The sequence below is a fragment of the Trichogramma pretiosum genome, unplaced genomic scaffold (assembly GCF_000599845.2).
Source record: "Trichogramma pretiosum strain Unisexual culture from Peru unplaced genomic scaffold, Tpre_2.0 scaffold5, whole genome shotgun sequence".
Lineage (NCBI taxonomy): Eukaryota > Metazoa > Arthropoda > Insecta > Hymenoptera > Trichogrammatidae > Trichogramma > Trichogramma pretiosum.
In genome coordinates, this window is record NW_019641672.1 from 2,304,717 (window position 1) to 2,317,152 (window position 12,436).

Sequence of the window (12,436 nt, forward strand, 5' to 3'; positions counted from 1 at the left end):
AAGTTCAAGTACAAACACATCGACAATGCGAGGTGTATAGTGATTGCGAGCGAGTTATAGAATTGAAGTACATAGAACATTGCATATAGCGCGAGGGTGTAAGTATATACGCACCGTTGGCAAAGGTTAAGATTTGAATGGCCGAGGCATACACGCAAAAAGCATCTCGAGCCATTCGTAGCGTGTCAAACGGCTCTGGCTGTTGCTGAAATGTTTCTACCTACACGTACGTACATATATACTTTTAAACGGATTCCTTTTGCCGCACTCTGGTAATATGTATGCGTAAACGCGCCTGTATATATACGTATACACGCCGATGATATATAGTACAGCGGTGTGGTTCTGCCAACATCTCGCTCCTTTTTCTCGGGTCTGCGGACCTGTACCACTAGTACTTATGGCGCACTGCATCAATACCAGCGGGTGCTCTCACAGAATTCAAATGGTTTAAAGCGATTTCCCATAGGGGCTGCGCTGCGCTTTCAAACTCCACGGCTGCACTCCTTCGCGCTCCTTCTCTCGCTCGCTTGCGAGTCTTTTTTATGCTTAATTCTTTTTTCAGCGCTGGTCCTCTTGACTCCGCATTATACTACGTGGAAGGAGTACACGAATAAATACGCCCGTGCGCGAGCGGGTAGCTCTGACTTATTGCGAAGTTTTAAGAGCTTGTAAGTGTATGCGACACGTTTGAAATTTTTTTGCCGACGACAACGACGACGAGGAACGAAGCTATATGTGGACGACAGTGAGGAGATGAAAAATGACGCGTGAATAAAGAGCGAAGAAATTTCATTACACGTGTTTCGTATCTGCGCGAGTTGTTGCTACTGTGCACGCACAAATAGGACGAGAAAAACTGATTTTTCGACGCGCGATGCTGCCTTGGAATTTTGAATGCTTTAAAAAAGGAAGCCAGGAACGATCTGACTGACATTTACGATGTCGGTTGTGCATTATTATGAGCGAAAAAATTTGCTCCGCAGATTAATTTTGGATGAAGTTTTTATGATATGAGAGTGATGGGCTTTCGCTGCCACCGCCACTGCTGCCGCGCAGCGGAGACAACTCCATGATGGATTGGCTTGTATAATATAAGCTGACGAAAGATCTCGCAAATGCATTTAATCTCTGCATTAGTTTTAGTATGCGGAAAACCGAGATAAATCGATGATTTATTATATTACATATCAAAGTATTTATAACGACCTGCGATTGTAACTAGACAGATTATCAATTTTTTTGAACCATAGCCATACGACCCAAGCGATGTACATCACACTGCTCAACAGGATGAAATTTCGAAGCCCAAATTGCGCTATGATTTTCGATCCAAGAATCATCGTTATAAGTTCAATTGAGCCATTAATACGTTCGCTTCATTTTCAATATATTCTATGCGTTATACACATCAGCATCCATCTATAATAAAGTATTAAACTCTACAAATAATAATGCAGTAATTTATATTCCTATATAGTAAGGGTCGGACAACAATAGGCGTTCTTAACATAATCCTCGGGGATAATCATACGGCATGGTTTCGCAGTAAAAACGAGACTCTTCGGTATTCACATCGCGGGGGCATTTCTCTCTCTTTCTCTTTGAGAAATCCGATTTACGCCACTTTAGAGACGCGAGCGCACACGAGTCCTCCCTATTATATTCTTCGTCATCCCACATATTGGTTAGCACCCCCCTGTACGCGTAAAAGTGTGAGTAGCGGCGACAAGTCTCTTGGTAGATGTGCGCTTGGGCGCGTGAAAAAAAAAGAATAGAAAAGCTTCGGCGCGACCGAAACATTATAAATTCAAAGTCAAATATAGCGTAAGCTGTTACATCGGAGAGCATCTCTCCTCGGCAGATATCACTTAATGCAATCTGCGATTGCTGCGACTGAATACCACTGCCAGGGTGTGAGAGGAAAATTATGCCGATGTTTTCTAAACCCCGGCAATTTACGATTATTGCTGGATATTCCACTATTGCTGCTTATTATTAGACGGAGGGAGACAAGTGCGACTGCTGTACTGCGATCTTCTGAGAGATTATCGCTCTCTTTTTTTTTAAATTGAATTTGTTTCGAAATGCAAATGAACGAGGCAGAATGTGTACGAACATCGACTTCTTTTCAATATTGACTTTTTATCAGAACTGAGTTTTTGGAATTACAAATATTTTGCTGACTGTATTAATTAATTACTCAATTGAGACTCCATTGTTTTTTTTGGCTTATTCATTGTAAATGTTTGTTCTATGTCGCTGATTGATTAAGATTACAAATCTATATTGATCTACGAAAATTTAATTAAAGGTTCATCAATGTTAACATTTTTTTGTGTATTTAGCTGTATTTCGGCGATTTTAAATTATTTGAAAATTCTGCGTGCCCAGTTATGAATGTTGATAATGCGGTCACTTGAATCAGCTTTTCCCTTTTTTTTGTATTGTCCTTTTTGCGGCACACCGTATGAAAAAAAATTAATTAAGTGACTGATTACTTGGTAAAATTAACCGAAAACACGTAGCAAGCGCAAAGATGTAACTCTGATCCACTGTGCATTTTACTATAACTGAGAGTAAGTCATACGAATAGATACAGTACATTAAATAAGCCCTTTGTACGTTTTATTTACTTTATTAACATATTAGTAAAATCTACTAACGAAAAAATTTGCGAGTGGTTGTAGCATAAATCAGTAACATCAAGCGACTTTTCTCTCGGTCTTTCGACTCTTACCTATGCTAGTTGCAATCAAATTAAATTCTTCATTTTCCTTGTTTCAAGTACAACAAAAGATCAGATAATTTCAAACAGTTAGAAAAACGTTTTTTTCAAATTTGTTTTAATGTAAAAACTAAGCCTAAGAAAAAAATCTCATGCACATGCGGCAAAATGGATAAATGTGTACATCATTTTTTTAGGTTTTGCGTTAGATAGACAAAAAATCAACTCCTTCCATTTTACATCAAAAAATACTTATTGAGGGAACTATAGTTGTGTAATATTACGACTTAGTGAGGGCATAGTTTTCACAGGACGGTAGCATTAACTTGAAAGATGATGGGTTAGCAAATGTGTTTTGTCTGCTTATTTACGAAAATGCCGCCAGGTATATCACGAGATTAGAAATACGTGCGTAATATGATACAGTAGTGGAAAGCAAAGAACTGTACTGAATGATTATGAATAAAGATGATGTTGAAAGCGCACGTAAATATCCTTGAGCTGGAGAAAAATAAGCCCTTAAACATGGAGAGAGACAGATGAATTTTAATTCAGAAACTGCTATTGAAATCCGGAAAAATTTCGTACTCAAGTTTGCTGCTTTTCTGTCGTCTTTACAAGCGCAAAATCGTACAGATACACGCCCTCTTTCTGATCGTTGTCTGTTCTTTAATAAATAATACAGAGGTACTAATACCGTGATCACATATTCTCTGCTGCATGAAATAGCATAAAAAAGCAAAGTAGAAATTGACAAGGGGTTGGGTAAATATTAATCCCATTAGAATACGCGATCGCGACGATAGAGCGTATTGCGTGCGCGACTCACTTCTTTTCTTCTCTCCTTAGTAGAGTCGCATGTTCATTCACGTTCGACAACTTTTTTTTTCTTCAGATCTGTATAAAATGGATGGTAATGACAATAATTCAGCAAGAGTCAATGCAATTCCTTTAAAGCCTTCAAGAACCTCTATTATCAGAAAGTAATACTACTATGTGTATATTCCGTTGAGAAAGAAGAAAGAGAATACGGAAAAGACGAAGACATACGGAAAGAGTGTATAATACTATCCTGTACGTCTTTGGTTTCGCGACTTTTGATTCGCATAATAAGGATGACGGTGGTTTTTAATGGATTGCTGCTATCTTTTTCCTTGAGAAACGAGTTTTTAACTTTCTTTGTGAAGTATTTTCACGATCAATAGCTTGAAAATCAATTGGACGAATATTATAATTCTTTTTTCTTGGTTTTTAATATAAATTTGAGTTAATTTTTTCAAGTACTGCGAAGGACTCATTTCTGTGTTGGAATTTTAATTTTTATAACATCGCAAAAGTGAGGATAAATTTATTTAAGATTTACACCCACGTTTAAAAATGTACTATACTTGGTAGGATGGCTCTTATGATCAAATGTAAACAAGTATATGTTTCGTTTCCATTGTATGCAGGGTCAGTAAATGGCAAATAAACAATGTGCCATAGCTTATTGACTTTAGCGGGTTGTCAGTGTTGCATTGGCAGCTGTCAAAGTTTGTCGGGCCAGTGCAGCTTGTCACAGGATTATGCGATAAGCAACAATGTTTCCTATGCTATTCTACTATTCGTAATGTCGGAACTAGTTGCAATAAGTAAACGAACCTTCTCTCAGTTGGGATGACCATAGTTATATGCTAATCTCGATAATAGAAGAGAGAGAGATTGAGAGAGAGAGAGAAGAGAGTAGTGCATTATCCTATATAGCTAATATTTCGTCCCGATTTCTCCCACGTGCCCGCACGTTAAATTGCTATCGCACAGGCGAGTTATAGTGCCGTATCCCATACCTTTACATACATTATATGTGTATAAGCTACACTACGAGCAATGTGTAGTAGTTTGCATTCTGCGAGCTTCAAAGAGAATAGCGACGACGTGGCTGCATACACACACACACATATACACACGCATGCACGTGCACGCGCGAACATAGAGAGTTAGGCAGGCGTTCGAATCGATGAATATTGCCCATTAGATAGTGTCACGAGCATGTGGCTGTGCTGCTGCGCTTTGCTTATTTCAGTGGTTCAGAGAGCGCATATAGAGAGAACGAGAGAGGAATGGCGCAAAATTGCCAATATCTCTTGAGTGGATGTATTGGAGAGAGTAGACCTGGCTATTCAGGACGCCTCAGTGGATACCTAGGGGTGCATCTGTACTCCTGCTTGCTTGCAAGTGTAGCAAGAAATAGACTTCTCGTTGCACCAGCTCTACACTAGTTGCGGTTTGTATGGCAGTTAGTTGCATTTGTCTCAAGATTCATATCATGCTTAAACCTTATCTTATTATTACACTAGTTTCCTCAATAATTTAACATTGAAAACTTTCATGAAATAACCTTGAATGATTGAAACTCAAAAATAGTTTTTCATAGGATATTAACTTAGCTATAATAATATTGAAAAGGGCTCGGAAAACTAAAGGATGGTCGATAAACAGTCACGCGTTTACGATTGTTCAAAATGCATAAATTATCGAATTATGCGTAGTAACATTAGTTTCATAGCTCAAAAATAATAACCTGTAATTTATCGATCAGTGCGTATCCAGCGTCACGTACGCAGTGGCAATTGCTTTTTTTTCAACGATCGTAAAAAGTATCCTCGCTCTTGCACTGGCAACGAGTCGAATTGAAAAAAAAGGTTTACAAGTGCACTGAATAAGGCTAATTACCAGGCTTTAACTAATGCGTTTACCGCAAATTCCAATTAACTTTACGTCTGAATATAATACAGTCGTTGCATCGTATATCTGTGTGCATTTATACAGCGTGCCGAGTTGCCGAGAGTTACACATTTTCATAATCGGTCTTCCAAGAAATTATCATTTCTCGCGCGAAGCTACGTATGTCATCTGGCTTCTCGCATTTTTCGTAATGTGTATGTACTTAATAATCATCATGATAGTGCATTACAACGATAATGTCGCCATTAAAGTGTATTATTATTTCCTGACATGCCTAATACAATAACACATCACAGGTAATAAAGACAATGCACAAGACGTATGTATAAAACAGTCACTTTTCTAGTGCTTCTAGTTGGATGAGATTTTTCGATCTAACTTTTTATCACGATGTTCCTGAACTATACCATGTACTCAGTAGACAAAAGTTTATTACTCGCGCTACCATCAGCCTTATAGATAGTTTGTATGGCAAGAGGTAAACATTGGTTGATTTAGCAGTTATTATGCTGAGCGAAGCGAAGTCAAATACATGTATATATCCTTGCTGATCCACGTACATAGAACAAACTAATTTCAACATTGTCCTTCGGCAATGTTTTTTTGCTCTCACGCAGCTATACACAGCAACTAACCGTCCGAGCTGTATTAGTAAACTACTCTAAAGTACACCAGACGCTAAGTGTGACTACACAATGATGAAGCAAAAACGAGTCTTTTAAATATTTCACTCTCGGATAGTTCTATATTGTGTAGCTGTGTGGTTGATCAATGCAGTTTTTTGCGCCGTCGCAATGTTTGTGGGTCTGAATTTTAAAATTATATTGTACTAAGAAGGTTCGCTGTAATTTCATTAACATGTGCGCCTGATAGTAGTCCACCATCATTACGTCAATCAGATCAAAGGGATATTGAAATTTCAATGAATGCAGGAGCATTGGCATTGATAAAAAAATTGTCGAAGCTCTCCCAGATACATATATTAATTGTAATTCTATTATTTTCTAGTAGTATCCTAATTATTTATTACCGTAGTTAAAATTATATTAGAGAAGCTGATCAGTGAATGAATTTCAATTAAAAAATCAAATCCATCGCAAAAATAGAATGCACCGACAAAGAATAAAGCAACTCACAACAATTGGATTACGTCTCTAAAATGTTCGCCCTCGTACTCATAATGAAATAAATTATAATCTCAAACTGAGTCATCATACAAATTTTGTGCGGGCTTTGAGAAACAAACCTTTTTTAATTAGTTTCTAACTGCATGGCAAAGTTAGCTCAACTTGAAGCGCCTTCAAGTGCAAAGATAGACTTTATAACTATTACGCAACAAGTGAATTCGTATATATATCGAGAGAAAAGTTTCTAGGATTATCCTCATAAACTTGAACGAAATTCCGTTCAACATACTGGCATAAGCCTGCGGTCAACTAAAAAATTTGCAATTTATTCTTATTCACTATTGGGTGATCAATTTCGAAATTTTAACATAGTTTTACTTGGATTAAACTTCACCTTCATCAGTATTTGAAATGTACAAACTTGTGCCATTTACTCTCAAATAAACGTTTTCAGTTGGAATCACGAACAAAACGTCGAGTTTTTCCAAAATATTGAGAACAAGATGCTTTAAAAGATATTCTTTTAAAATAAGCGAGTATTATAATGCAGTGGTATAGTGTAAAATGGGAGAATCGCTGTCGACTTTGCATAGCCAGACGATGAGATATGCATAAGCACGTTTCAAGAAGAAAGTCAAACGCATCGCATGTGTACGGCGTTTTGACGCTTAAGTCAAGATGACGTTATGAATCCTCCCTAGACTCTCCCACACAAGCGCATAAACGGGGCACGGACAGAAGTCCACGCTTCAATCGCCATGCACACGGGATCGAAACTGGTGCGCGAGCGATTCGCAAGCCGGATATGGATATGAATTTGCATTGGACAAAGCGATCCTTGTGTATACACGTATATATGCACGTATGTATCGTGTGTGAGTAGGAAATTGTGTCGGCCAAGCGCATCTAATCTGCGAAGGGGGTACACACATAGAGAAGCCTGAGATTCAACCTAAGTGCAAGAACGCCAGCAAACGACGTTACGGGGTTGACGGACTCATTACTGCTATACATACATACGCCGGGTCGATGCTGCTCTGTGACGGTGAATGCTCTAGCCTGGTGCTTTCGCGCAAATAATGTGAATTCGGGGCTCCTATACAATGGACTTATGCAACGCAGATTCCTTTTAACCATTTCCGTGCATACATATATTGGCTGAATGCCAGAATCGTCTCGTTGCTATTGTTAATATTATAATTCAAAGAGAAAAAAGGATTAATTTGCTTGGTAAAGTTGTTGATTTGGAACTGAAGATTTAGCAAGTCATCAAGTGTTGAGAGTTTTTGTAAGGATCGATCAAACAACTTTCGATCAATCCATAATGTTCGATCAATCAAATGGTTATTTTAAATTATAGTAATGATATTTTAATTTATAAGAGCTCTTTTTTTTCTTTCGGGTTAGCTATCCAAAGGTAATCAAAACACGATATTATTTATGTTCATATGAAAAATTCTAAAATTTGTAAAAAAACTTCGAATAACCCTAGATAGCCCCTGTTTTCTGTCAAAAATTGTAGTTTTTGTATACGAAAATAAAAAATATTGTGTACCTATTACACTGAATAGTCACTTCGAATATGCACATTTTACGTTGAGTGTTTTTGTAATCAGAATACGAAAATTTTTCATAAAACAGTACACATCACAAGCATATAATATACACCATATTAAATTATTAATTGTGTCGACGTTGAAAAGATATAATATAGATCAATAAAAGTAAATAATTGAAACACTCATTAATTAATAATAATAGCATCGATAAAAAAATGAATGTTCGCAAATCATTAAAATCAATACAACATAAGTATACGTAAGTGTAAATTCGTGTATATGGTCAAATCTCAAAATAAAATTCCGTTTCGTTAACAAAAAAAGGTAAAATTTTTTTTTGCGTGCCCAGCGGCCCGGACCCCCGCAAATTGTTCATAGGACCTCCAGGAGTGAAAAAAAACGCGTGAACATGAAATTTGAAAATAGTTAATTTTTTTTGGGGCACTTTTGTGTTTTAGACGCCGAAAAGTCATCTTTTCACGCAAATACGACTTATTACTCGATTTCCGAGTCGTTGAAAAAGTATCAAAACTCATCTAAAATTTTTAACTGACCACTGTATTCGATAGGAAATTTCCTCAGCTTTCCGATGATACTATTCGATTTTCCGAAATATCCAATTTTCGCTGCGAAAATGGCCATCAAACATTGAGGGCTATGTATGTCGAAAAATTCAGTACGAAAAAAGTGAAATTTTTGTATAATTGTTGATTTTTCCTTGTGAAAAAGATTTTTTTCGGAAAATCTAACTGCACCATGAGAAAGCTAAGGAAATTTCCTATCGAAAGCATATCTTCATTTATTTTTTGAGCCGAATTACTAGCGAATTTCGATTGTAGCGAGCCGTGCAACGCTAAAAACCTCAAGACCGCTCTGAAAACTGAAAACGGAGAACAGGGCAGTCAAAATACGCTTGTATAGGATTGTAATTCGGCTCAAAAAATAAATGAAGATATGCTTTCGATAGGAAATTTCCTTAGCTTTCTCATGGTGCAGTTAGATTTTCCGAAAAATCTCATTTTCACAAGGAAAAATCAACAGTTATACAAAAATTTCACTTTTTCCGTACTGAATTTTTCGACATACATAGCCCTCAATGTTTGATGGCGATTTTCGAGGTAAAAATTGGACATTTCGGAAAATCGAATAGTACCATCGGAAAGCTGAGGAAATTTTCTATCGAATGCAGTAGTCAGTTAAATTTGTCAGATGAGTTTTGATACTTTTTTAACGACTTGGAAATAGAGTAATAAGCCGTATTTGCGTAAAAAGATGACTTTTCGGCGTCTAAAACACAAAAGTGCCCCAAAAAAAATGTACTATTTTCAAATTTCATTTCGCATTCGATATCAAACGTATATACGTAAAGCGATTTCCACATTGGGATATATTGAATCTAATTTATTATTTTTGATCTACTTTAACAGCTCGGTCGGTGTAAATTTTTGTTTAGATATTTCATTAGCACTACATTGTGCTTTTAAATGAATGCATTCCTTCACAAAATTTAAATCTAAATCGTCAGGATAATTTTCTATTAAATGATTAGCTTTTACTTGAATCTCATCATTGTTTATTTGCTGTAATTTTACCAAAAATTCAAATTTTGAGGCCAATTCTGCATATGACGTACGGCGACCTGTCAATTCAACAATCAAACTGTCCAAAATGCAATAGTAAATGTTAATCCTAAAGTGATCTCGAGATGTAAACGAATGTGCTTTAGTAGCTGAATCATCGAAATGAATTTTTTGTTTTTTTATTCTTTTTAAGTCTTTATCGTATTCTTTGTTTTCACTTATTAATAGAGCTTGATTTTCAAAATTATTAAATGACTCTTCACTCCTTATATCATTTAACAATTGAATCAAACCATCTTATAACATGACTACAGATGAAATGTCTATATTTGGATCTTGTAATTTTTTACTCACACCATTAATTCGTTGCAACAAAAATTCCCATACGCACGAAAATAAAGCAGTTTCAAGTGTTCGTAATTGCTTTAAAATACCTTCAGCTTGCAATTTCACAATAGGTTTTTGAGTAGAATCATTTGAAATTTTGATTAAAGCTTGATTTATTGGCTTCCACAAAAAAAGTAAACTTTCACACAAATCATGTCGAGCAGACCATCTTGTTCCAGATAATGTTTTAATTGTTTTAATTCTTCTTGTATTCAAATTATTTATTTCTAGATTTTTCTTGTATAGATCACATTCATTTTTTAATATTTCAGATCGGTGAGTTGATAAATTAAAAATGTTCTTGAGTTCTTGGAATAAATTAAAAAATAGACAACTTTCTTCGCAAATTTCTGCCGCACAAATGCCAACTAAATTTAAAGAATGCGCTGAACAAGGTATATATACAGCGTGAGGACACTTTTTTCTTATTTCCGCTTGACCGCCTTTGTTTATTCCAGACATATTCGCAGCGTGATCATAAGATTGACCACGACAATTTTTGATATCAATTTGTAGTTCCTCTAATGTTTTCATAATAGCATTTGCTACATCTATGCCTTTATGACCAACATTAGGTAAAAATGTCAAAAATCTTTCTACTGGGGAGCCACTTGAATCCACATATCGCAAAATAAATGTGAGTTGATCTACGTGTGACAAATCTGGTGTAAAATCAACAATTATCGAATAATATTTTGAAGCCTTAACTTCTGTAACTATAGTTTTTGAAACTTCATCAGCAATAATTTGTACAAATTCGTCACATATGGTCGAGGATAGATATCTCGTGCCTCCTTTACCCGGATTTCCATATTCAGAAATGTGCGTAGCTAAAAAATCATCGTATATCGCAATTAATTCGAGGGACATCATGTAGTTCCCATTATGAGGATTTCCAAATTGCTCTACATGACCTCTGAGTGATAGGCCTCGAGATGAAAGAGCTTTAATCACATTCACGATTCTCTGAAGTACACTACGCCAATAAGTACTTTCGTCTTCGATTTTCTCCAATAATTTTGCGTCAACTCGATTCGTTTTATTTCCTCGTAGTTTCATAGCTATTAAGGCATTTTTATGAGACTGACTATTTTCGTGCTGACCAATTCTCACTTTATTTTTCCAGTCGTCGAAACCTTGTTTCTGTGATCCAAATTGAGTTGATGTTCTATCAAGCAGCACACACGGCCCACAAAATACTTTCCCAGTACTTTCTGAGTATATTAGCCACTTACGATGCACATTTTCGCCGTTGGGTAGAGTTGTTTCGAAATCAGCTTTCGAAAAATAACGTGGCCCTGTTGCATACTCGCGCTTACTTTTTTTAAAATCACTATTCATATTTTGAGTAAAACCATTTGTCACGATATGATCTATGGTTGCGTCATTTATTACCCACAGAACCGGATCACTACTCACACTGACTGAATCACATGGTTCACGAATTATATGCTGATCGTGCAGCACCTTGTCTGTGTCGTCAATTGATCGAATTTCTTCTATCTCCATTGCTTCGTCACAAATATTTTTACACTGCAACATACTGCTGGCACCATTGTTAGAATCATCTTCGTTATTATCGTTCTTGTGAGTGTTAGTTTTAAACAGTTTGTCTATTTTCGGTGTTTTAGCGATTATTTCTTTATACTTCTCTTCTTTTCTTGCAGCTATTTTTCCATATTCACATCCACTCGATTTTTTTCTGACACTCATTTTATAAATGTTATAAGTAATATCCCACTATAATAATAAAAATTATTTTGACACCAATTCTGCATAAGAATAGCTTATTTATTAGCGATCTGTGCTGCTGCAAAAGTCGCTGCACACTGACTAGTGTTCAATCGTGTCACTGTATCGAAACGAGTGAGCAAAATGTAAACATTAAGCATATCATATTTTGGCCAATGATGTTGCACGCGAGTGTATAATATTCTAAGTATTCCGCGCCTCCGCGAAAAAAGATCGCATACTCGCAGAGACCGCGGTCTTTAAGCCGAATTTTCACGCGCGCGGTCTTTCAGCCGAAGCAGCCGCGCGCAGTCTGCGACGACTCTAAAGTCGTTGACTCCACTACTCTCACTACTAGATATCCCTTGGCCCAGTAGAGACGCATCGAGTCCTATCGTTCTAAAGTTATCTTTCGAGTTATTTTCAATAAAGTTTTTCTTAATACATCGAGTCTCGGGCTCAAGAGTTTATTAAATAAATACAATTACGTTCAACATAAATTGCCTCTTTTTCTCACATTATTGCATACCTGCTTAAACCTAATTCCACCACTCCAATAGCAACAAAAAAAGTTGCTGGTTTGGCAACTTCATTACCATC

At 36.4% G+C, this 12,436-nt stretch overlaps 1 protein-coding gene across 1 annotated transcript in view; it reads right to left on the reverse strand.

Annotated features, from left to right (window-relative positions):
* The window catches only part of LOC106658509 (zinc finger MYM-type protein 1-like), a 94,823-nt gene extending 83,005 nt beyond the window's left edge, over positions 1-11,818 (reverse strand). Inside the window, exons 1-2 of the mRNA XM_014380510.2 lie at positions 10,511-11,818; positions 9,558-9,718 (exon numbers count right to left, since the gene is read on the reverse strand). Coding sequence (XP_014235996.2) covers positions 9,558-9,718; positions 10,511-11,818 — 1,469 coding nt within the window. The remainder of the gene's footprint in view (positions 1-9,557; positions 9,719-10,510) is intronic.
* Positions 11,819-12,436: the final 618 nt, after the last annotated feature.